At 56.0% G+C, this 25,178-nt stretch overlaps 2 protein-coding genes, 1 non-coding gene and 1 pseudogene across 15 annotated transcripts; 3 read left to right on the top strand and 1 right to left on the bottom strand.

Annotated features, from left to right (window-relative positions):
* Positions 1 to 2,761: 2,761 nt before the first annotated feature.
* On the top strand, positions 2,762 to 2,954 carry LOC115831671 (annotated as a pseudogene).
* Positions 2,955 to 6,161: 3,207 nt separating this feature from the next.
* Positions 6,162 to 6,266, top strand: LOC115831593. The gene has a single exon (XR_004027120.1). It is a non-coding gene; the product is annotated as a U6 spliceosomal RNA (small nuclear RNA).
* A 725-nt stretch (positions 6,267 to 6,991) lies between these two features.
* On the top strand, positions 6,992 to 17,667 carry RUNDC3A (RUN domain containing 3A). Of its 7 annotated transcripts, none has more exons than XM_030799344.1 (12): positions 6,992 to 8,009; positions 11,646 to 11,761; positions 12,127 to 12,260; positions 12,422 to 12,507; positions 13,748 to 13,837; positions 13,942 to 14,022; positions 14,168 to 14,333; positions 14,466 to 14,623; positions 15,382 to 15,519; positions 15,616 to 15,722; positions 17,083 to 17,180; positions 17,392 to 17,667. In XM_030799344.1, exons 1-12 carry the CDS (start codon positions 7,903 to 7,905, stop codon positions 17,482 to 17,484), a joined length of 1,374 nt encoding a protein of 457 aa, XP_030655204.1. In that variant the 5' UTR covers positions 6,992 to 7,902; the 3' UTR covers positions 17,485 to 17,667. The 7 variants fall into 7 exon arrangements, with proteins under 7 accessions (XP_030655204.1, XP_030655203.1, XP_030655202.1 ...); XM_030799343.1 differs by having other exon boundaries at positions 12,124 to 12,260; XM_030799342.1 differs by having other exon boundaries at positions 12,112 to 12,260.
* Positions 17,668 to 18,613: 946 nt separating this feature from the next.
* On the bottom strand, positions 18,614 to 23,833 carry SLC25A39 (solute carrier family 25 member 39). Of its 7 annotated transcripts, none has more exons than XM_030799336.1 (12): positions 23,674 to 23,833; positions 22,454 to 22,553; positions 22,261 to 22,320; positions 21,785 to 21,829; positions 21,396 to 21,505; positions 20,688 to 20,755; positions 20,422 to 20,546; positions 20,046 to 20,219; positions 19,610 to 19,737; positions 19,343 to 19,424; positions 19,184 to 19,264; positions 18,614 to 19,103 (listed from the first exon to the last, which is right to left on the bottom strand). In XM_030799336.1, exons 2-12 carry the CDS (start codon positions 22,536 to 22,538, stop codon positions 18,988 to 18,990), a joined length of 1,074 nt encoding a protein of 357 aa, XP_030655196.1. In that variant the 5' UTR covers positions 22,539 to 22,553; positions 23,674 to 23,833; the 3' UTR covers positions 18,614 to 18,987. The 7 variants fall into 7 exon arrangements, with proteins under 7 accessions (XP_030655196.1, XP_030655197.1, XP_030655194.1 ...); XM_030799337.1 differs by having other exon boundaries at positions 19,610 to 19,719; XM_030799334.1 differs by having other exon boundaries at positions 21,396 to 21,529; positions 23,674 to 23,807.
* Positions 23,834 to 25,178: the final 1,345 nt, after the last annotated feature.

The raw sequence follows: 25,178 nt of genomic DNA, 5'->3' as shown, positions 1-25,178 counted from the left end.
AAGTAATGGAAGAGGAAAGTTATAAATATCAGCTTCTGACCAGATATAGAAGCAAGGATTGTAGAAGCCATGGGTATGTTTTCTCTTGCTTGTTTTGTTATATACACTCTCTAAATATTGGTTAACTTTCCTCTCCTTCTTTTCTCTTATTATTTTTTATGAGGATTGTTGTTGGTGATGACCTTCATAATTTAGGTTGCAGAATACTCTAGAGGACATGTGGCTGAACTAGGAGAATTCACATCACATGGAGAGGGACCCCATTGCTGTAGAGACTTTGCATCTCTGCTTTTGGGGGAGGGCCCCAGAGCATTTTCATTTGAGCAAAGGACAGTTGCATCTGTTAGGCAAAGGGATGAAGCTGTTATTATTCAAATATGATGGACAGATGTGTAACTGCTGCGTAGAAAAAAGGGGTAGATAATGCCGGTTATTTGCTTATTGACTTTCAGCTTCAAATTCATTCTTATTTTCTCTGCTCTCTGATGTTGGAAGCGGGCTGGGACTCTGCAAACCAGTTCCCTAGCCTCTATTACTGTCCTGTTAGGTTCTGCTCATAGGCGGCGCACACATGGGTGATAAAAATATAAAGAAAAGCAAGGAAATGGTTATCACAAAAGTTGAAATATGAACAAGGAACAAAGCTGGAGGACTTATACTTCCTGATTTTAAAACTCACTGCAAAACTACATTCATTCATCAAAATAGAGTGGTATTGGCATAAAGACAGACATATAGACCAATGAAATAGAACAGAGGCCCTGATGTAAACTCTTACACACATGAGCAAGTGATTTCTTTTCTTTTTTTTTTTTGAGATGGGGTCTCGCTCTGTCACCCAGGCTGGAGTGAAGTGATACAATTTCAGCTCACTGCAATCTCTGCCTCCTGGACTCAAGCGATCCTCCCACCTCAGCCTCCTGAGTAGCTGGGAACACAGGTGTAAGCCACCATGCCTGCCTAATTTTTTGTATTTTGGGTAGAGATGGGGTTTCACCACGTTGCCCAGGCTGGTCTCAAACTCCTGAGTTCAAGTGATCCGCCCACTTAGGCCTCTCAAAGTGCTGGATTACAGGCGTGAATCACTGTGCCTGGTCTGCAAGTGATTTCTTATATTTTTTATTTATCTTATTTTTTTTAGAGATACGGTCTTGCTATGTTACCCAGGATGGACTCAAATTCCTGGGCTCAAGTGATCTTCCCACCTCACCCTCCTGAGTAGCTGGGATTACAAGTACATACCATCACACCTGGCCTATGATCAAATGATTTTTTTTTGACATAGGATCTTGCTCTGTTGTCTAGGCTGCAGTGCTGTGGTGCAATGCAGTCTTAAACTTGATCAGGCCAGGTGCAGTGGCTCATGCCTGTAATCCCAGCACATTGGGAGGCTGAGACAGGTGGATCACCTGAGGTCAGGAGTTCGAGACCAGCCTGGCCAACATGGTGAAACCCCGTCTCTATTAAAAATAAAAAAGTTAGCCGGGCGTGGTGGTGCACACCTGTAATCTCAGCTACTTGGGAGGCTGAGGCAGGAGAATCACTTGAATCTGGAAGGTGGAGGTTGCAATGAGCCGAGATCATGCCACTGTACTCCAGCCGATTTTTGAAAAGAATGCCAAGACCATTTAATGGGGAAAGGACAGGTTTTTGTTTGATTTTTGTTTTTTAAACAAATAGTGCTGGGAAAACCAGCTATCCACGTGTAAGAGAATAAAGTTGGACCCTTACCTAACACTAGATACAAAAATTAACTCAAAATGGATCAAAGACCTAAATGTAAGACCTAAACTTTTAAAACTCTTAGAAGAAAACATATGGCAAAAGCTTCCCAACATTGGATTTGGCAATAATTTTTTTGGATCTGACACCAAAGACGGGGGCAACAATAACAACAAAATAGACAAATTAGCCTTGATGAAAACTTAAGAAATTTGTTCATCAAAAAAACAACATCAACAAATTCAAAAGGTAATTGGCAGAATGGGAGAAAATATTTGCAAGTTATATATCTGATAAGGAATTGATATCCAGGATATAGAGGCAGCTCCTCAAACTCAACACCAACAACAAAAACCAAGCAACCCAAAAATGAACAAAGGACTTGAATGGGTATTGCTCCAAAAGAAAAAAAAAAAGCCAATAAGCACATGAAAAGGTGCTCGACATCACTAATCATTAGCAAAATGCAAATAAAAACTCCAACAAAAGAGTATACTTTCAGGGATCATTTCCCTTTTTCTGTTTCTTGAGATGGAGCCTCATTCTGTTGCCCAAATTGGAGTGCAGTGGCGCGATCTCGGCTCACTGCAACCTCCGTCTCCTGGGATTCAAGTGATTCTCCCACCTCAGCCTTCTGAGTAGCTGGGATTATAGGCATCTACCACCATGCCTTGCTCATTTTTGTATTTTTAGTAGAGATGGGGGTTTCACCATGTTGGCCAGGCTGGTCTCCAACTCCTGATCTCAAGTGATCCACCTGCCTCGGCCTTCCAAAGTGCAGGGATTACAGGTGTGAACCACCGTCACCAGCCCATTTCTCTCTCTCTCTCTTTTTTTATTGAAACAGGCTTTCGCTTTGTCACTGAGGCTGAAGTACGGTGGTGTGATCATGGTGCACTGCAGTCTCAACCTCTGGGGCTCAAGTGATCTTCCCATCTCAGCCTTCCAAGTAGCTGGGGAATCCAGGTGCACACCACTACACCTGGCTAATTTTTGTATTTTTTGTAGAGATGGGGTCTCGCCCATGGGCACAGTCTCATTGTTTCTATAGTTGATTACCAGAAAAGTTTCTCTGAATGTGTAGAGCACTGGAAACCATGAGGAAGAGGCACAGCGTTCTCCCTTGAGCATCAAGTTGGCTGTTGGTGTTGCTTTGCTGCAAAGTCCATTTGTCATTGTCTTCCTTGTCTTCCTTAAGGAGAGTAAGAGGGAGAGGACACAGTCTGGGTAGTTTCCCTGAAGAAAAAAGAAAAAAAAACTACAATGAGATACCACCTCCCACTTGTTCACACTTGTTGGGATGGTTACCATCAAACAAGCAAACAGGAAATAACAAGTGTTGGCAAGGATGTAGAGAAATTGGACCCTTGTGGCTGGGTGCTGTGGCTCACGCCTGTAATCCCAGCACTTTGGGAGGCCGAGCCAGGCAGATCACGAGGTCAGGAGATCGAGACCATCCTGGCTAACACAGTGAAACCCTGTCTCTACTAAAAATACAAGAAAATAGCCAGGCATGTTGGCGGGTGCCTCTAGTCCCAAATACTCAGGAGGCTGAGGCAGGAGAATGGTGTGAACCTGGGAGGCGGAGCTTGCAGTGAGCCGAGATCGCGCCACTGCACTCCAGCCTGGGAGACAGCGAGACTCCGTCTCAAAAAAAAAAAAAAAAAAAAGAGAAATTGGACCCTTGTGCACTGTTGGCAGGAATGTAAAAGGGTGCAGCCATATTGGAAAACAGGATGGCAGCTTCTCAAAAAATTAAAAACAGAATTGCCATGTAATCCAGCAATTCCACTTCTGGGTATATACCCCAAAGAATTGAAAACAAGGTCTCAAAGAGATATTTGTACACCCATGTGCATAGCAGCATTACTCACAATTGGTAACATGTGTAAACAATGCAAGTGTCCACGGATGGATGAATGGATAAGTGTCTTAGTTGCTTTGTGCTGCTCTAACAGAATATGTGAGACTGGGTAATTTATAAAGAACAGAGACCTGGCCAGGCGCGGTGGCTTATGCCTGTAATCCCAGCACTTTGGGAGGCCAAGGCGGGTGGATCACGAGGTCAGGAGATCGAGACCATCCTGGCTAACACGGTGAAACCCTGTCTCTACTAAAAAATACAAAAAATTAGCCGGGTGTGGTGGCAGGCGCCTGTAGTCCCAGCTACTTGGGAGGCTGAGGCAGGAGAATGGCGTGAACTCGGGAGGCGGAGCTTGCAGTGAGCTGAGATCGTGCCACTGCCCTCCAGCCTGGGCGACAGAGCGAGACTCTGTCTCAAAAAAAAAAAAAATGAACCGACATTTGTCTCTTACAGTTCTGGAGGCTAGCTGGGAAGTCCAAGATTGAGGGGCCTACATCTGGCAAGGGCCTTCTTGCTGCATCATCTGATGGTGGTAGGCAGAAGGGCAAGAGAGCATGAGGGAGAGAGGAAGGGGCCTGATCCTCATCCTCTTATCAGGAACCCACTATCAAAACAACAGCATAATCCATTCATGAGGGCAGAGCTCTTGTGATCTAATCATGTCTTGAAGGTCCCACCTTTCAACACCAGTGAACTGGGGAGTAAGTTTCTTATACATGGCCACGTGTGGTAGCTCACATCTGTAATCCCAACACTTTGGGAGGCTGAGGAGGGAGGATCGCTTGTGCCCAAGAGTTCAAGGCCAGCCTGGGCAACATAGTGAGACTTCATCTCTACAAAATAAATTAATAAATAATAAAACTAATAAAAATAAAAATTAGCCAGACATGGTAGCAAGTGCCTGTAGTTCCAGCTGCTTGGGAGGTTGAGGTGGGAGGATCACTTGAGCCTAGGAGGTTGAAGCTGCAGTGAGCTATGATTGCACCACTGCTCTCTAGCCTGGGCAACAGAGTGAGATCTTGTCTCAAAAAGTAAGAAAGAAGGCTGGGCATGAAGACTTACTCCCGTAATCGCATTTTGGGAGGCCAAGGCTGGTGGACTGCTTGAGGCCAGGAGTTCAAGACCAGCCTGGCCAACATAGCAAAACTCCATCTCTACTAAAAATACAAAATTTAGCCATGCATGGTGGTGTGCGCCTCTAATCTCACCAACTCGTGATGCTGAGGCACAAGAATCACTTCAACCTGGGAGGCAGAGGCTGCAGTGAGCCGAGATCATGCCACTGCACTCCAGCCCGGGCAACAGAGCGAGACTTTGTCGCCCCCCAAAAAAAAGAAAAAAAAAGTTTCCAACACATGAACTTTGGGGGACACATTCAAGCCATAGCAATAAGCAAAATGTTGCACATTCCTACAAATGAATATTAGTCTGCCTTTAAAAGGAGAGAAATTCTGCAATGTGTTATAATATGGATGAACTTTTTTCTTTTCTTTCTTTCTTTTATTTATTTATTTTTTTTGAGACAGAGTTTCACTCTTGCCCAGGCTTCAGTGCAATGGCGCAATCTCAGCTCACTGCAACCTCTGCTTTCCGGGTTCAAGCGATTCTCCCGCCTCAGCCTCCCGAGTAGCTGGGATTACAAGCGTGTGCCACCATGCCTGGCGAATTTTTGTATTGTTAGTAGAGACGGGGTTTCACCACTTTGGCCAGGCTGGTCTTGAACTCCTTACCTCGGGTGATCCGCCCACCTCGGCCTCCCAAAGTGCTGGGATTACAGACGTGAGCCACTGCGCCGGCAACATAGATGAACTTTAAGGACTTTATGCTAAGTGAAATAAGCCAGTCACATAAAAAATAAGCACTATATGATTCCACTTATATGAAGTACTTAGAGTAGTCAAAATCATAGAACCAGAAAGTAGAATAGTAGTTGCCAGGGGTGAGGGGAGTGGGGAATGGGGAATTGTTGTTTAATGGATAGTTTCAGTTTTTCAAGACAAAGAGTTAAGAAGTTGGATGGTGGTGATGACTGCACAAAACTATGAATGTACTTAGTACTACTCCATTGTACACTTAAGAATGGTTAAGGTAGGCTGGGCGTGGTGGCTCACGCCTGTAATCCCAGCACTTTGGGAGGCCAAAGCAGGTGGATCACCTGAGGTCAGGAGTTTGAGACCAGCCTGACCAACATGGCGAAACCCTGTCTTTACTAAAAATACAAAAATTAACCGGGTGTGGTGGTGCATGCCTGTAATCCCAGCTACTTGGGAGGCTGAGGCAGGAGAATCACTTGAACCCAAGAGGCAGAGGTTGTAGTGAGCTGAGATTGTGCCACTGCACTCTGGCCTGGACGACAGAGCGAGACTCTGTCTCAAAAACAACAACAACAACAACAACAACAATAAAATAAACCCCAAAAGAACATCATGTGCCCTCATTTGGAGAAAGAGCAAAAAAAACCCATCATGACTGCCCCTGGCAATCTGGAGGCAGGAGAATGGTAAGAGGGACTTCTACACGTGAGGCAAGAGCAAGACGATGGAGGAGGGACTGAAAAGACCAAGGTTATACTAAAATTGGAATGTGTTAATATGCTAAAAAACTGGAAAGATACAGAGAAGATCAGCATGGCCACTGTGCAAGGATGACACACAAAAAATAATTGAAAAAAAAAAAGTAAAAAATAAAAAGACCAAGGTTGAGGTCCCAGAAGCCAAGAATTGAGGCTGAGACTGCGTAAACGTGAGATCCCATGCTAGGAGTCAGGATCTCTCGCCAGTCTCCAGGGTGTCAGACAAGGCTCTTTCATCTCCTTCTCCACTTGTGGTGACAGAGGGTCCCTGCCTGCTGATCATTTTCAGATGTGGGTGCAAATCTGAATCAATGTAGAGACATCAGCAATCCACTAGCAGAGCATCAGGTGAATTGAGCAGGTAGGCAGAGTTGGAGAATAGGTGTGAGTGAGTCCTGGGAGGGATGTTCCTAAGGGCAAATGGAGAAATTGGGTAGAGGCCCTTTAATAAACAAAGAAAGGCTTTATGTGGGAGTTGCGGATTCCAGCAGGTGAAGGGGAACCCTCCTCCCGCCACCGCCGAAAATCCTGGAACAGGTTGAATAGAGGAACGGAGCAGGTGGGAGCAGGGATGTGAGAGAGGAATAGGAGGCCAATGGCGGGGGGAAACCAGACTATGCCTGCATTTCCCCCCACCCCCGGGGAGAAGCTGCAACCAGTTTTACAGGACACTCCTGGCCTTGCCCGAGATCAATGACCCCATTCAGAGAGGGTTGATGGCACGATGCGGCAATGCTGGCAGCCAAGGGGTTAACCTTAGGCCAGCTGGCTCTGGGGTGGTGCGAGGGGGTGGGCCGCCACCCCCTCCGGTTGCCTTGGCACCACTGTAGGCACTTGCTCTGCTGCTGGGAACCTCCGCAGAGCCCAAGGCCCTTCGCTGCCAGTCTGCTCCCCACTCTCTGTCCCAAGTGTTTCCAGGCGCTGGGCCCTTAGGCTTCGTCTGGATTCCCATCCTCCACCCCAGGAGAGGTTGGCTCGGCCCGGCTGGTGCAGGCGGGTCCAGCCCAGGCACAGACACGCAGATGCGCAGTCTCTAGGGCTGCTCCTTAGCCTCCTGGGTTAGCAGCCGGGAGCCACCTGCGCTCCCCGCACGCACGCAGCCCCTGCCTCGCCGAGAAAGCCGAGGCTGAACGGGTAGGGGGCGGGGAGGGGACAGGGGTCCCGGAGGTGAGGACCTCCTTTCCCCCGGCGGCAGGGGGAGATCAGAGACACCACGGAGCACAGGTCAGAAACAAGGGAGTAGAGAGGTCAGAGCCAGAGACTCGAGGCGAGGCGAGAAGGAGCGAGAAGTCTCGGGCCCAGAGTGTGGGGGTGGAGGGCAGGCCCCCTGCCCCTCCTTCCAATCTCTGCTTCTCCTGGGGACCCCCTCCGCCCTCCGTGGGGCCCGGGCTCTTCCCCTCCCCCCAGACCCTGCACCCTCTGCGGATTGGTCCTCGGCCTGCTGGGGGGCGGGGCCCGAGGGCCCTGACGTCACTGGCCGAGCGGGGCAGGCGGCTGGAGGAGGGGGTGACGGGGCCCGGCTCAGCACCTCGGAGAGCTCCCTCCCCGGCCTTGTTTTGCTCTGGCATCGCCGCCTGGGGAGGGAGCGAGGGGGCCGGGCACCGGGCGCAAAGGCAGGGGGATGGCCATGGAAGGGTTGAGGGGCCCCGGCGGACAGAGGGCCCAGCCGTGATCCAGCGACTGGTTTGGGGCTCCGGAAGGGGTGGGGGGCAGCGGGCGGCGGCAGCAGTGGCCGCACCTCTGGATGGAAGCGAGCTTTGTCCAGACCACCATGGCTCTGGGGCTGTCCTCCAAGAAAGCGTCCTCTCGCAACGTGGCTGTGGAGCGTAAGAACCTGATCACCGTGTGCAGGTGGGCACCGCTAGCGGGCGGGGACTGGGTGGTCAGGGAGAGGGGTTGGGGTGGACTGCGGAAACCCGGACTGAGCGCTGCCGCGGAGAAAAGGGAGGGGAGCAAAGGGTCGAGAATAATGCTTCCACTGTCCCTCCCAGGCCCAGAACCCAGAGGGAGGCTGCAGTCTGGTCCCTACCCTTCTAGGCCAAGCCAAGCCTATGCCCGGGCCTGGGCCTGGGGGGTGAGGGGTGTTTAACTGGTACTGTAGCTTCCTGTGAGAACCAGGAAGTGACATTGTGTGAGGGGGAAGGGGGTGGGGATGGCTGGCTCCCTTGCTGGGAATGGGGCAGGATGGACAGAGGGGACCCCATGGGGGGATGAATGCCCTCCAAGCATACCCTCATTGGCACCCATGTCAAACTGACCTCTCTGGGGTGGGGTTCTCCGATGCTCAGATTCTGGAGCAGGGATGGGCAGAGTCAATTGGGCATGGGGGCAGAGCCCATGAATCCCTCCAAGGAAGGGTGAGGGGCACCAACCAAGATGTGGGAAGGACCAAGAGCCTGGGTTCCAGGTTCAAGGGGAGAAGATCAGGAGGGCAGGGCCACTGGTCTCTGAGGGTGGAATGGTTGCAGGGTTGGGAAGATTCTCCGCGATTCCAGGGCCCAGGAAGTGATCCTGTCCACTTCAACCTGCAGTGACTCACCCTCCCTGCCCTGCCCTGTCCCAAAACCAGGGCATGGCCAGCTGCTCAGCCACTCCCCCTGCAGCCCACACCTGCACTCTCCTCTGGTGCTGGGATCCCCTGTCAGCTGCAACCTCCCCTGGCCCCCATGCCTATCAGGTGTTGCCCCCTCAGGGCAGAGTGCTCCTGGGGGCAGGGCTCACTCTTCCCTCGCCAGCCCCACCTGCCTGCCACATAGGCCTCAGCTCTGCTGAAGCCCACCCGATGCCCTGAGGCCCACTAGTGCCCACCTGATGCCCTGGCTCCTGGCTCCCATAGCTCCTTCCATGTTCCTGGGCACACATCCAACCACACTGCATCTGTCTCCCAGCACTAGTGGCTAGCACAGTGCTGTGCACATCAGACCTCTGCAGAAATGCCTGGAATGTTAATGAAGGAGAGAGTGTAGCAATGGCCCAGCCCACAGTGCAGGGCACTGCCTTTACCCTCATTTCCCCCAACCCCTGCCAGTGTGTTGTAAAACATAGATTTCTGTCCTTGGGGCCAGATGGTCCTAGGTTCAAGCTCTTACTCCATCAGCTTTAGCTGCGCAACCTTGGGGAGGTCTCTTAACCACTCTGGGCCTTGGGTGCCCCATCATCCCTATTTCAGATGTCACAGCCACACCAAAGAATGAAAATGGCACCATCCATGTAGGAGCCTAGCTCAGTGTCTGGCACACAGAAAGAGCCCTAATGACACTCTTCCTGTCCCTCTCTGCTCTCTACCTGCTAGGTTCCTCTTTTTTCTCTTGCCTGCCAAGGTAGCTGAGCCTCTTGAGTACATGGGGGGGAATGAGGGAACTCTCCTTGACATAGGCCAGAGAATGAGAAGTTGAAGGGCTTAAGGTGGCTTAGAGCTGGGAGGGAAGGATAGAGTTTTGGGGGATCAGGGATGTGACAAAGGCTCAGTAACCCCCAGGCCCCTGCTGCCTCATCACTGACACATGGTTTGCCTCCAGCTCCCAGAACAGCTCCCTTTAGCAGGCCGTGGGCTCCCCTGGGCCCTGGCCTCCCTGTCTCCATGGTAACCTGCAGCAGCCACTGCATCTCCTATCAGGGAGCACACCACAGGGCTCCCGGGGGCAATGACCACCTCTGCGGCACCCCTGAGGGCAGATACCAGATGGCTGCCACGCTGAACCCAGTCCAGGCCCCATCATGGTCTGACCCAGATGACCAGGAGAAATCAAGCTGGCAGGAGGGTGCGCATAGTGAAGCTGGGATAATGCCCCAAACACAGGCTGGCTCTCAGCAGGGTCAGCCTTCCCAGCCATGACCCCGCTCCTCACCATCCCTGCCCAGCAGCCCTAGGCACCTACCTTCTTCCAACCCTGCCTGGGCTCTCAACCAAAATGTAATGAGGCAGGTACGATTGTTCCCATTTGCATTTGGCAAGAGAGGACTCACAGAGGAGCCCAAGGCCACCTGAGTGTCACAGGGAAACAGGATTTGAATCCAGCAGGCTGCCTCCCTCTAGTGCAACCCCAAGACTGACCTGGCTCTGATCTCAGGCCAGATCAACTCCAAGTTCAAAAGTAAGGGGGACGAGGGCTCAGTTGTGCAATTGGCCTGACAGCCGCAGAGGTCAGTGCTCCAAGGCTGGAGACTTGCGGAGTAGAGGACAAAGGGCGATGGAGCAGGGGCTGCTCCAGGCCTTGGTCATCCAACAGCTGCCAGGAGGCCACAGATGTAGCAGAAAGAGCAGAGGCTTCAGAATCAGAATCAGACATACCTGCTTGACTACTCACAAGCCATGTGACTCTGAACAGATCAGTCAACCTCTTGGACTGTCAATTTCTTTAACTGTAAAACGGGGATGAGAGTGATAATAAGAGGACCCACATTTCAGGGCTGAGCATGGGTAAGGGAATGCATGCAAAGTACTGTGCTTGGCACATTATAGGGCTTGATAAATATAAGAAGAAAAGGACATTTCCAAGCAGCTCCCATTTCCCTGGACACCCCGCCCCTGCTCTGCCACCCACAGCAGGGAAATCATGGGATGTTAGGAACTGTGTCCTCATCCCTGCCCCACTCCACTGCAGGGATGGCAGGGGGAGATTGCAGGGGTAGTGACTGCAGAGGGAGCCTGAGGCTTAGACAGGATTGGAGAGGGTGCACTGCATGGCTTCAGTCCCTCAGCCCCACAGGCTTCCCTTGGTCCCTTCCTCCCTAAGAAGCCAGGCCCCCAAGCCCCTTCCAGAGATCTGCTGCCAATGCCCCCTCCTGCCCAGTGTCTGTGTCAGGCCCATACCCCGCATCTCCCCACCCCACCCCCGCCCAGCTCTGCACTGCCTGGTTCTGGGCAGCTGGTGTGTGGGAGGCCAAGCCGGGAAGGAAAGGGGGGAACGGGGTATCTGTGTGCTGGGAGCCCACCTGGCCACCTGCGCATGCCCACACTCCATGTGCACAGTGCCAACTCACATGCCCTGGTACAGGTGACCCCATCCCCAAAAGGGACTGAAGGTTGTTCCAGCAATCACAGAAGACAGCTCAGGGTGGGGCACGCACTGGCTTCTAACACCCAGTTGACCCAGGCCTCACACACACAGACCCTGAAGGGTGGTCTAGGGGGAAGGGGCTCCGGGACTGCCCCTGGCTTGTGGTGCCTCATCTTCCTATTTTTTCAGTCCCTCTCACCCTTTGCTCCCGAAGCTTCCTTTCTCTGGCTGTCACCTCTCCTGTCACCCACTTTGTCAATCAGTCTCCCACCTGTCACCCTTCCTCCCCATCTGCCACCCTCTCACTCCACATGACACGGTACCTCTATGGTCACTGTAGTCTTGCCTGCCTCCCCGCTCCCTCTGCCCCCCACCACATCCATGCCCTTCCTGACCTCTTCTCTGCCGGCTGCTCCCCGTCTCTGCCTCTGTCACCTGTTTCCTCGCCTGACACCCCACTGCCCCATCTCCCCACCTCGCCACCCAGGTTCTCTGTGAAAACGCTGCTGGAGAAGTACACAGCGGAGCCCATCGATGACTCATCAGAGGAGTTTGTCAATTTTGCAGCCATTTTAGAGCAGATCCTCAGCCACCGCTTCAAAGGTGGGCCCAGCGTCCCTCCCCCAAAGGTCCCTCCCCAACTCCCAGCCTTTAGCTCCCAGCCACCTCATTCTGATACACTCCATGGACTCTGAACCCCCTCATTGACCCTGGCCCCCATTCTGGGCCATGCGCAGAAGCTTGTGTACAGATCTGGGAAGAGGGAGAGGCCTTTGGCCTACAATCCCCATCATGGGCAAGCGATATGCTGGGGTGCCCACTGCATACGTGCATGTGTGTGCATAGATCTTTGTGGGAGGAGGCTGCTTATACTTATGCATGTGAGTGCCTCACTACATGGACCCTCTCCAAACTCCCTGGTCTTGCTGAGTCCCCTCCCTGCCCTGGCTCAGCCTGTGCCCCAGCAGGTCCAGTGAGCTGGTTCAGCTCAGATGGGCAGCGGGGCTTCTGGGACTATATCCGGCTGGCCTGCAGCAAAGTGCCCAACAACTGCGTGAGCAGCATCGAGAACATGGAGAACATCAGCACAGCCCGGGCCAAGGTGAGGGGCCTGAAGCAAGCAACTGCTCTCTGCTCGGGACACAGGGGGCCTGCCTGTTTCTTGGTTTTCGCCCCGTCTGCAGCCCAGGGGAGAAGGGCCCACACCTGATGCTAGACACGAGTCCCTCTGGGGCAGCAAGTAAAGGTGAACGTGATTTCCAGGGCCGGGCATGGATCCGGGTGGCACTGATGGAGAAGCGCATGTCAGAATACATCACCACGGCTCTGCGTGACACCCGGACCACCAGGTCAGACTTCCCAGGCAACTCAGACCACAGGTCTCAGGGTGCACCTACATTGCCCAAACACAGCTGATCCTTAAGTTCCTGCAGCATCCTTCAGTTCCTGGACTACAAGTCCCAGCACCAGCATGCACAGCTAATTTCCCTCTTCCAGCCTAGCCTGCAGTCCCAGGACAAACTCTTTTTTTTTGTTTGTTTTGTTTTTTTTTGTTTGAGAAGGAGTTTCGCTGTTGTTGCCCAGGCTGGAGTGAGATGGCGCGATCTCGGCTCACTGCAACCTCCGCCTCCCGGGTTCAAGTGATTCTCCTGCCTCGGCCTCCTGAGTAGCTGGGGTTACAGGCATACGCCACCATGCCCAGCTAATTTTGTATTTTTAGTTTCTCCATGTTGGTCAGGCTGGTCTGAAACTCCCAACCTCAGGTGATCCTCCTGCCTCGGCCTCCCAAAGTGCTGAGATTACAGGAATGAGCCACCGCTCCTGGCCCCAGGAGAAACTTTTACCACCACCACCAGCATCACTTGCAAGTCAAATCTAATGCCCATTATTCGCCATCAATGCCCAGCACACTCCACCCTTGCACACCTCTGGATGAGCCTCAGCCACGCACCATCTCATGTGTTGGCTTGCTCCATGATCTACAACACAGCCCTTCTGGCTCTCCAAACAATGAAAGCAGCTCTGTACTTGGTATTCACGGACACAGAGTCCTTATGTGGGGAGTTCAACCCCTGCACTGAGGGTTCACGGGGAGGTTGGGTGCCTGGGGCAAGGGGTTACAAGGAGGAATGTGCCTGTGTGGGCAGGTGCATCTGAAGCTGTCTGGTGTGGTGGGGGCATATACCTCCCCATTCCAATTGGCCACACCCAGCCTTATGTTTTTGCTGCATTCGATTCCTCAGTCTACACATTTCAAGGTTCAAGTCAACACGTTTTTTGCGCACCTACTGTATACCAAGCACTAATGATTAAGACTTGCTTCTTGATATGAAGGATCTGGGTAACCCAGTACTTGATGAGGAAGGGGTAGCTCAGAGAGAGGAGTCGGCTCAGGGAACACCCATTCTAGGAGATGGGGCCACAGGTTCCAGCCCCAGGCTGAAGGGGGAGAGAGGCTCCAGGCCTGCGTGCAGATCAGGAAGGAGAATTGGCCTTCCTTCAGGATGAGGTGGCAGTAAGCCAACAATAGCAGCTCTCGGGGGGGCTCCAGGGGCCTGCTGCACCGTCAGGCCCTCTGCCTCCCCACAGACGGTTCTATGACTCTGGAGCCATCATGCTGCGGGACGAAGCCACCATCCTCACTGGAATGCTGATCGGACTGAGCGCCATCGATTTCAGGTGGGGTCTGCCTGACGGCAGTGGTGGAGGGGGCTGTTTGCCCCATAAATGTCCTACCCCAACCCCTCACACCCACCTCCAACCCTGTGGCTCGTCTGCCTCAGCTTCTGTCTAAAGGGGGAAGTCCTGGACGGGAAGACCCCTGTGGTCATCGATTACACGCCGTACCTAAAGTTCACGCAGAGGTGAGCGGCTCCATGACTGCGGCGGGGCGGGGGAAGGGGCCTCGGGACATCCTGGGGACATCCTGGTCCCACCGCCTTCGGCGGCCAGCGCAGACGCGCGGGGGGAGGGGCGGGACCGGCCGTGCCCACTGCTCCCTCTCCCAAGCTACGACTACCTGACGGACGAGGAGGAGCGGCACAGCGCCGAGAGCAGCACGAGCGAGGACAACTCGCCCGAGCACCCGTACCTGCCGCTCGTCACCGACGAGGACAGCTGGTACAGCAAGTGGCACAAGATGGAGCAGAAGTTCCGCATCGTCTACGCGCAGAAGGTGCGCGACGCCAGCGGGCCTGGGGGGCGGGCGGGCCGGGGCGGGGGATCCGGGCATCTCGGGGCGGGGCGGGGGCGGGGGCCGCGGCCGGGACGTCCTCCTAGCCGCCCGGGCTGAGCCGGCGTCCCGCAGGGCTACCTGGAGGAGCTGGTGCGTCTGCGCGAGTCGCAGCTGAAGGACCTGGAGGCGGAGAACCGGCGGCTGCAGCTGCAGCTGGAGGAGGCGGCGGCGCAGAACCAGCGCGAGAAACGGGAGCTGGAAGGCGTGATCCTGGAGCTGCAGGAGCAGCTGTGAGCGCACGGCCTGCCCTAACCCCTGACCCCGGCCGCCCCGGGTGAACCCCATCTTCACTTCCATCGACTCTAACATCACCCGACACTAGCACCCACCTCTCCAGCATCAACCCTCTGATCCAGCCAGCCCCACCCCGAGATGCCCACAATGATCTTCTAACATTGCCCCCAGCATAAGATCCAGTGACCTCCAACAGCCAGAGCCCCCCCTTCACCCTCAGTTACCCTTCAGCTAGAGTGGCCATCCACCCTTACTGCAGGGACCCCACGTCACTCACAAGGACCTGCGGTGTTGCTCTACAACCTTCAACACGATTGCATTCATCGCCTCAGTCACCAACACCACAGGCTCACTGACCGTCATCACCCGCCATGACCCCCGACCTTCCCCCTGCCGATCCCTGTAACACTTCTCCTCTAAGCCTTTGCATCACGCTGATCTTGCGGCAGGATCCCCAAGACGATCTTCAGGGATTCCCACACTATTCTCCACTGACGCCCCCATCACCTCAGCTGACCCCTACAACACTGCGCCATTCCCTCCAACTCCCAATATTTGTGCACGAATCCCTGTCACCCCTCCACCCCAGTACCACCTCCACTTCCTCCCGGGATCTGGCCCACTGACCCCCACACCGTATCCCCATTTTTGCCGCTCAGATTTCATTCCTGACCCCTCCCTCAACCCCTTGCTGAATCTCCCTTCCTCACTTCTCCTACTTCCAGCCAGGCCTGACTCCTCCTCCCCCTCCCAGGACAGGTCTGATCCCCAGTGACCACGCCCCTCTGGCCCAGGGTTCCAAGGAGCTCACTACACCCCTGGTCAACCAATGGCCCTCACTGGGAACGCTTAATGGGGCCGAGGGCGCCAGCAACTCCAAGCTCTACCGGAGGTAAGCCCCAGCCAGGTGCGGCTTGGGCCTGAGAGCGGGTCGTCCTGGGGAAGAAGGGCTTCCTCTACCGGCGCACCAGCTCTCACTCTGCCGCAGACACAGCTTCATGAGCACGGAGCCGCTGTCAGCTGAAGCCAGTCTGAGCTCGGACTCCCAGCGCCTGGGAGAGGGCACGCGGGACGAGGAGCCCTGGGGTCCCATCGGTGAGCTCCCCCAACCCAACACCCAGCACCCCTCCAGGAAGGGCTGAGGCAAGGCCCTGAGGCCTCAAGGCAGGTCCTAGCCCATTCCCTCATTCATTCTCTCAGTCTTTTTTTTTCTTTTTTTTCCGAGACGGGAGTCTCACTCTGTCATCCAGGCTGGAGTGCAGTGGCGCAATCTCAGCTCGTTGCAACCTCCGCCTCCTGGGTTCAAGGGATTCCCTTGCCTCAGCTTCCCGAGTAGCTGGGATTAAAAGCGCCCGCCACCATGTGTGGCTAATTTGTGTATTTTTAGTAGAGACGCGCAGCTGATTTGTGTATTTTTAGTAGAGACGGAGTTTCGCCAGGCTGGTCTCGAACTCCTGACCTCAAGTGATTCACCTGCCTCAGCCTCCCAAAGTGCTGGGATTACAGGCGTGAGCCACCGCGCTCAGCCTCTCTTGAGGGTTTAGCACAGCAATTGAGAGCTTACTTTGAGGTGTCAGGACCCAGCATAAATCTGGCTGTGCCTCCTCTGACCATGTGAGCCTGGTCAATCACTTTACCTCCATGAGTCCATTCTTTGTAAAATGAGGATGTTGATAATCATCAGTGTTGTCATATGGTGAGGGCTCAGTGGCTTTTTAGTGTCATGACATCCTCAGGGGGCTCACAAACTCTCGGGGAACTCCTCAAACTAATTTGCTCTTATCTCATGCACACTGTGAACTACTTGCCTGACCATTGTTTCCCCCTTCTCTTTGGCTGCCAGGAAGCTCAGAGCCAAATTAGTGGCTCCCTTCGAGCGAATGTCCAGGACTTCAACGCATGCACTTTGTGTTGACCTCATCCCTGGCTTCACCTTGGTTTTTCCCATCCTAGTTCTCCCTATGCCTGGATATCCGGTCTTTTCTTTTTTAATAACCAACCACACTGTATTGGATGACCCTAGATCTTCTTTGAGACAAGGCAGGCTGTGGCCATGTAGCCCCATCACACTGTGTTTGTGATTGTCTGTGTGTCTGTCTCCCCCACCAGACTGTGAGCTCCATGAGGGCAGGGACCGTGTCTTGTCCTTTCTCTGTATCCCCAGTGCTTGGAACAGAGCGAGTGCTCACTGTGTATTTAATAAATGGACAAAGAGAGAGGATGACCCTCAGGGGGAGACAGAGACATCAACTGACGATTACAATACAGTGTCCCCAGCACCGTGCCTGGCACAGGCAGGTGCTTAACCAAAGTTTAACTGAAAATGGCAAATGCTCTGGAATATATCAAAGTCTCCTGGGGGGTGGCTTGAGGGCTGCCCCTTCACTGCCCACCACTCTACCAACTCCCACACATGTAGACTGGTCGCCCGGCCTCACCCACCCTCTCTCCCCAGGGAAGGACCCCACGCCCTCCATGCTGGGCCTCTGCGGCTCCCTGGCCTCCATTCCCAGCTGCAAGTCCCTGGCGAGCTTCAAATCCAACGAGTGCCTGGTGAGCGACAGTCCCGAGGGCAGCCCGGCACTGAGCCCCAGCTGAGGAACAGCATTGGCAGTGCCAGCCCCACCTGCCAGGGGCCATGGACACCTGCCACCTTTCTTCAACAAGAGTCCCCCAATCCAGGCTACCCTTCCAGAGAACGCTATCCATCAAGCCAGGGTTCTCGGGGAAGATCTCTGCTCACCTTAGCTTTCTGCCTTGGCAGCACGGGCTGTGGAGGAAAGCAGGCTGGGCCAGGAGGCAAGGGTGCCCAAGCCACAGGGAGCCCCTGGGGAAGCCTGCTCCATTCTTCTGGTGACCTTGGCGCTCCTTCACTCATCTCCCCTGCCCCCTCAGGAGCTGGTAGCCCAGCTTCCACACCCCCACCTCCCAGTCTCTAGCCTCTCCATCTGTCTGTGTACGCCCTGGAGTCACTCCTTCCCCAGCCCCCAGAGCAAGAGAGCTCTGCGGGGGATCAGGCAAATAAAAACCAGAGGACTGAGGGCAGCCTTGTATGTCGGGGGCTGGGGAAGGGCCCTGTCCTGAGGTCTGAAGGAAGTGGAGTCAGTGCCTGGCCCGAGACCAAGGTCAGGCAGCACTAGCATGTGCCCTGTGGGGAGAGGCAGGCCAGCACTCAGGGAGTGGGTAGCTTCTGTGTCCAAAATATTAGGTCTGCCCAGGGCAGGCCCAAGACATGCCCCCCGACCCAACAGCCTTTAAAAACTTGCTCAAAACGAGGCTGAGGCAGCTGAGCACGCCAGGGGCAGGATGGAGGCACACCCTGTAGGGCCAGTGCCCTGTGCTGGCCTCAGCAATGGTGCTTTGGTCCAAAGTTGCAGACCCCTCTGTTAAGCCAGAGCCTGCCAGTTAAGCAACCCTCACTCCTCTGCTGTCGCTTAAGTGCGCCCTTAAGGAGAGGTGTTACCATCCCCCATTATTTTTTTGAGATGGGAGTCTCGCTCTGTTGCCAGGCTGGAGTGCAGTGGCACTATTTTAGCTCACTGCAAACTCCACTTCCCGGGTTCAAGGGATTCTCCTGCCTCAGCCTCCCAAGTAGCTGGGACTACAGGCGCCCACCAACATGCCCAGCTAATTTTTGTATTTTTAGTAGAGACGAGGTTTCACCATGTTGGCCGGGATGGTCTCAATCTCGACCTCGTGATCTGCCTGCCTCGGCCTCCCAAAGTGCTGGGATTACAGGCGTGAGCCACCGCGCCCAGCCCCTACCACCCCCCATTCTAACCCTAATGGGGGGGGGTCCCCAAAGGGACCTCACCACCAGGATGTCTACTTGTAGTCCCTCACACTCTAGGTCCTCACCCCGACTCTCGCCAAACTGGAGAGGTCCTCTTCATAGGTGCCACCTTGGGCAGCCAAACCAGCACCAGGGTCCCCCTCCCAAGCCTTCCTCCCAGCCACCCCAGGCCCCAGAGGGACAGGCACCAGGCAGAAGTTCATCATCTTTAGACGTAAGGAATTAACAAGGGTCAGGGAGACTACGCCAGGCTGAGGGCTTCTCGGTTCCTGGAGACAGGCCCAGCTACAGCAAACGCGGGGAAACACGAAGGGGGCAGCTGGAAGATTTGGTCTTGAACTTGCGGGGTGGGAAAGTGATGATCCCCACGAGTGGAGCAGCAGGAAGAAGTTGTGTCTGAGGACGGGCTGGGCCGCCCAGAGGGACAGCCCTACCCTGGAGCTTGTCGCTGGGAGGGAAGGGAAACAAGCCCCCTCCCTCAGTGCTGAGGAAAAGGCACTTGGCTGGGTCTCCTCCTGCCCCCTCCGCATCCGTGGAGGAGACGGGGTCCTTGCCTCCTTGCCCCTTTCAGCTGCCCAGAATCCGGTCCTGGTTCAGCCTCTGGAAGAAGCTTTTGCCGAACTCATAGGTGCTGATCATGATGGCACAGGAAGGGGCAGCCTTGATGATCCGAGGAAGGAAGCCTGCAGTGGAAAGGAGGCCCGGATCAGGGGTCACGGGCGCAGGTCAGCCCCGCCCCCACCCCCAACACCCACACACTGACCTGCAAAGAGTCCCTTGGTGCCCGACTCCGCCCGGATCCTCCGCAGCAGCAGCCAGGTGGAGTCCACATGCAGGGGGTTCACTGCAAACGCGAGGCCAGCTCAGTGAGACCCCATTTAGGACCCCACCTGTCCCCTGCCACGGCAATGTGGGCCCTCACCTCTCACAGCCTCCATCACTCCCAGAGCGACCTGGCGTTGGGTCTTTACCACATCAAAGGGCAGAGTCAGCACTGCAGCCACCTGGTGGGGTAGGCGGGGAGAGGGCTCAGCTCCACTTCTGGGACCCCCAGCCCTACCTCCCAGGTGGCTCTTGCGGCTGGGAGGGACAAAGGCCTCACGGGGTCTGCTTCTGGACATCTCCAAAAACCCTCAGGCCCCCCGCAGGGAGACCTCCACTGGCCTCACCTCCAGCCCAGTCCACTCACCGTCCCTGAGATGCCACCAGCCACAAAGCTCATGCCCACAGAAGTCTGGTCCTTCGGCCTGAGCCCATTGAGCCAGCTCTTCACCAGCTCATAGTTGAACCAGTACAGGGCTTGGGGTGGGGGATGCACTGATTAGAGATGGGAAGGGCAAGGAAGTGGCCCCAGACCTTCCATCTTTCACTGTCACCACTCCCTCCCAGCTGTGAGTCTTGTCTGCTACATGCAGGCTCGGAAGCAGGCACTCTGTAGGAATTAATCTCCTGACCGCCTGGGCAAATACTCTACCTGCTAGGCCCACTTCACAGATGAGAAACCCATGGCTCAGAAAAGCTAAGTAACTTCATGGTCACTAGTCACAAAGCTGGGACTTGGCCGTAGACCCTTTGTGCATCACCCCAGGGTTCCCTCACCCACCCCCTGCAGCCTGGGTGCCTACCTGAGAAGGGCACATCTCGAAGGGCAGTGGGGCCCCAGCCCAGCCACAGTGAGCGCCAGCCACCCTGAGCCACCGCAGTTCGAACACAGGCACCCAGCTCCCGGTACGACACATGCTGAGCCTGCAGCTTTGTCCGCATAAGCTCCAGGGGGCTGATCACAGTCACGGTGCCCACTGTGCAGGGATTGGGGGTGACAATGGGGAGAAGTGAGGTCACAGGTCTTACATGGCATCACCTACCTGCTGCCCCAGGTCTGGGGACCTAGAACACCCCCCCACCCCCAGGCTGGCAGAGGTTGGGGCTGGGAGCTGGGACTGACTGGGTTTGGGCAGAGGTGGGGACAGAGGGAGGTCAAAGGCCCAAGACTATGCTCACGGCGGGCCAGTGCGCCAGCCACCATGGGTGCGTAGAGGTCAGAGGTCAGGGCTCGACCACATAGGAAGGCCTTCAGTTGGTCGTAGGCAGTGAAGTAGATGGCGGTAGCTGGCACAGTCATCACCCTGGAGATACGGAGAGAGGTTAGCTGGGACTCCCAAAAGGACCCAAACTTTTAAAGCATCGCCTGCCTCACCTAGCCATTCAACAGGGAGCAAGGGGTCAGGAGGTACCAGAGGAGAGTGGTGCAGGACCCGGCTACTCACAGGGTGGCGGGGAGGCCGCTCCAGAGGGTCCTGGTGCCCTCGTGCCTCACGATCTTCACGAAGGCATCCTGGCCAAGCAGGCACCAGCCCAGGGGAAGAGGAGGGACACAAGTGAGGTATGTGATGGGGCTGGCCCAGACTAGGCCTTTGCCTGACGCCCTCAGCCTCTGCCCACAGCCCTCAAGCCTCCCTGCCTCTACACATGCAGTACCCCAGTTGGGTCCAGGCGGACACCTGGTCACCCTTCAAAAACCTTATGGAGGCTAGGCACGGTGGCTCACGTCTGTAATACCAGCCAGCACTTTGGGAGGCTAAGGCGGATAAATCACTTGAGGCAGGAGTTTGAGACCAGCCTGGCCAACATGGCAAAACCCTCTACTAAAAATACAAAAATTAGAGGCAGGTGGTGGTGCACGCTTGTAATCCCAGCTACCTGGGAGGCTGAGGCAGGATAATCACTTGAACCCAGGAGACAGAGGTTGCAGTGAGCTGAGATCACGCCACTGCACTCCAGCCTGGGTGACAGAGCGAGACTCTAAAAGAAAACAAACACCCCATGGAGGTACTGCCTTCTCCGGAAGCGCTTCCTGACTGAACCGGCTACCTCTGTGTGCCTTGCCCAACCCCTTTTTTCCTGGGTCTGCTGCCCAGCCAGACCGAACTCCTCATGGACACCGACGAATCCCTATGGACCCAGATGCTCCTCACCATGGTGCCGGTGAAGCGGGTAGGGTCTTGAAACCAGGTGGCACAGCGGGCACCATTTGGGCACAGGTACAGAGGCTCCAGGACACCATTGCAGTACAGGAGGCACTTCCCTGTGGATTGGAGACAGGAGGGCACTGGGGAAAGGCAGGGGGCATTATAATGACAGGACCCTAGAACCTTGCAGGGAGGCAGTGGGCCCCTATCCCTGGAAGGCCAGTGAAGGCCAGGTCCCTGTGTGGATGTTCTGGTGCAGGTCGCAGGACTGGCTGGCGGGACCTGGGAGTATATGCTAGTCCATGGCTGTGGAGCCCACTGGTGCCCTGGGGACAGGGACAAGGACTTTCTCCCCCTTGCACCCTCCCATGCTCCCTGTGGCTTGGGGCACTCACATTTGGTATAGGAGAGGCTCCACAGTCTGGAGGAAGGCATCAGCTCTAAAATACAAGGCAGCCCCTCAAGTCAGAAGAGCCCCCACCCACCCTAGGGAACCCATCTCTGGGAGATCTTTTTATTTTGTTTTTTGAGATGGAGTCTCGCTCTGTCGCCCACCCTGGAGCATAGTGGCACAATCGCAGCTCACTGCAACCTCCACCTTCCCGGTTCAAGGGATTCTCCTGCCTCAGCCTCCCAAGTAGCTGGGACTACAGGTGCATGCCACCAAGCCTGGCTAATTTTTGTAGTTTTAGTAGTGAGGGGATTTCACCATGTTGGCCAGGCTGGCCTTGAACTCGTGATCTCAGGTGATACGCCCGCCTCAGCCTCCCAAAGCGCTGGGATTACAGGTATAAGAAACCACGGCCAGCCTCTGGGAGATCTTTCTTTTGCCCAGGCACCACCCCTCACTAGCTCCAGGTCAGGTACTCACCGCTGGCCATGGAGGGCCGCTGAGACTGCAGGCGAACCTTCACCACGTCTAGGGGTGTCACTGGGGGAGGAAGTGGGTCTGAAGGCTCCTTTTAGCACCCCACCCCTAGGACTCCTCCCCCAGGACCACACAGCCTCCAATCTCTGGTCTGCCCCATCCCCACCTGCCCCCACCCCACCTCCCCAGGTCTTACTGAAGAGGGAGGTGACCACAGCCCCGGTGCCTGAGGCCACCATTTGCTGGAGGGGGCTGATGCCCGCAGGGTCCTGGTCAGCCATCTTGAAGCTTCAGTCCTGAAAACCAAACCTCAAACAGACCACAACTCCAGGGATAGCAGGAAAGGAGACTGGGCCACTGTGAGACTTTTGTTTTGAGACGGCGTCTCGCTCTCCGCACTGTTGCCAGGCTGGAGTGCAGTGGTACCATCTTGGCTCACTGCAACATCCACCCCCGTTCAAGCAATTCTCTTGCTTCAGCCTCCCAAGTAGCTGGGACTACAGGCGCGCACCCCCACGCCTAGCTAATTTTTGTATTTTTAGTAGAGACGGGGTTTCACCATGTTGGCCAGGATGGTCTCGATCTCCTGACCTTGTGATCCGCCAGCCTCAGCATCCCAAAGCGCTGGGATTACATGCGTGAGCCACCGCACCCGGCCCACTGTGAGACTTTAACCCGACCCTCGAAACATCTGTTGCCTCAACAACCCTGGCAATGACCTCTAAAGCAGGGACCATCCACCCCCCTCCTCCGGGGAAAACTAAGGCTCGGGGAGACCAGGTGGCCTGCCCAAGGTCACTCAGGAGCGGTTCCGAAGGAAGCTGGGGTGCCAGACCTATCGCTCGATTACAATAGGAGCCAGGGCCGTTCCCTCGTCGACCTCGCACGTGTCCACTGCGCACCTCCTACGTGCAGGCGCGGATTTGGCCCTCGTGGCCCCCAAATCAGAGTACCTGTGCTGCCCCCGCAGCCCCCACTCCAGCACCAACGCCCCGGGCGGGCACCTGGGAGCGTAAGTTACCGGGCGTGGAGAGACGGCCGGGCACCGAGGGTGACGTGTAAACAGATCTGGTGACCACGAAGGGCCCGTCGCCTCCTCAGGACTGCGGGCTGGGATGCCCGGCCCTCCCCGCCCAGCCGGACGGGCCAGACCCGGGGCCCGGAGAGAAAGAGCAGTCTCTGGCCTCACGCCACAAAATGCAGGCCCGGGGCGCAGCCGGGAGAGCAGGAAGTATGGACGTAGGGCCAGGATGTCTCCCCGACCCTCGACGACACTCCCGGCCACGAACCGCGCAGAGCCGCCAGGTGAAGAGGACCACGCCAGCCCGACGGCCCCAGCACCTGCCCTAGCTCGCACGGCCGCCCGGAGACCCCGGCTTCCGTCTCCGCCCCCAGCCCCGGCCCAGCGCCGCCTACCTGGCTCTAGGCTGGTGATCGTGCGGCGCGGCGCCCTGGGCCAGGCGGGCCCATACCGGCTCCGCCGCCTGTGCGCGGTCCGCGCGCGCTCGCCGCGCACCGAGGCTGATGCCGAAAGCAGCCAAGGGGGCCCCGCCCCCACACCGCGCCGCGAGGCCCCGCCCGCCGCGGGCCGACCAGACGCAAGCCCGGAGTGTCCCCGGCTCCGCCCACTCACGTCTCCGCCCACTCGCGTCTCCGCCGGGACCTGCGGCGGTCCCGCCCCCTTGCCGGGGCAGCGCGGGCAGGTTCCATTCCTGTCCAGCGCTGAGAGCTGCCGGCTAACTTCGCGGTCTCCACGTCGCGCTTAACCTGGCAGCAGCAGGCACTTCCAGCATCTTTTTTTAGACAGCATCTTTTTCAGCCTCGCTCTGTCACCCAGGCTGGAGGGCAGTGGCGCGATCTAGGCTCACTGCAGCCTTGACCTCCCGGACTCAAGCGATCCTCCTGCCTCAGCCTCCGGAGTAGCTGGGACCACAGGCGCGCGCCGCCACGCCTGGGTGGTTTGTTATTTTATTTTTGTCTCCCTATGTTACCCAGGCTAGTCTGGAACTCCTGGGCTCAAGCGATCCGCCCACCTCGGTCTTCGAAAGTGCTGCGATTCCAGGCGTGAGCCGCCGCGCCGGGCTGTTAAGCGCATTTTCACCAGCCCCGTCCCGGCCGCGCGCGGCATTGGAAGCCCCAGCGCCTTCCGGACGGCGAGGGTGACACACTGGCCCCCTTCCTCGGTGTCCTCAGGTGCGTGGCGGCGGCGGCAGTGAGAATGGGTTCTTCGAGATCGCCGGGAGACCACACAATAACGACGAAGTTACTTGCCGGGCTCCCCGCCGAGACTTGAAAACTTCGCGGCGACTTCTCTCGCCGGCCTTAGCATCGCCCCCATTTTTCAGGTTACGGAACAGGCCCGCACCTGCAAAACGCTTTGTAAACCACAGGGCCCCGCGCGGGTGTGCGCCACCGGGTTAGCTGAGCTGCAGCCTGGGCCGGGCGGGCTGGGACGTGAGCGAGCCGGGAGAGCCATGGGGAGCCAGATCCCACCTCCGCGTGACCTTGGGCAAATCACAACCTCGCCTAAGGCCCGGAATGACTGCGCGGAGAGGGAGAGCACTGAGTGCGGGAGGGCACAGACGTTTTGGTGTTGGTTGCTGTCGTATCGTGATTTCTTCTGAGTCTCAAAACTCTTTGCAGTAGGTTATTGTTGAAATAGATTACCACAGGCCGGGCGCGGTGGCTCACGCCTGTAATCCAGCACTTTAGGAGGCCGAGGCGGGAGGATCACTTGAAGTCAGGAGTTCGAGACCAGCCTGGCCAACATGGTGAAACCCCGTCTCTACTAAAAATACAAAATTAGCCGGGCATGATGGCGGGCGCCTGTAATCCCAGCTACTCGGGAGGCTGAGGCAGGAGAATCACTTGAACCCGGCCGGCAGAGGTTGCAGTGAGCCAAGATCGCACCACTGCATTCC

Source organism: Nomascus leucogenys, chromosome 19 (genome assembly GCF_006542625.1).
Source record: "Nomascus leucogenys isolate Asia chromosome 19, Asia_NLE_v1, whole genome shotgun sequence".
NCBI lineage: Eukaryota > Metazoa > Chordata > Mammalia > Primates > Hylobatidae > Nomascus > Nomascus leucogenys.
Note: the sequence above shows the minus strand (reverse complement) of the source record. Positions and strands in the feature narration are given on the sequence as shown.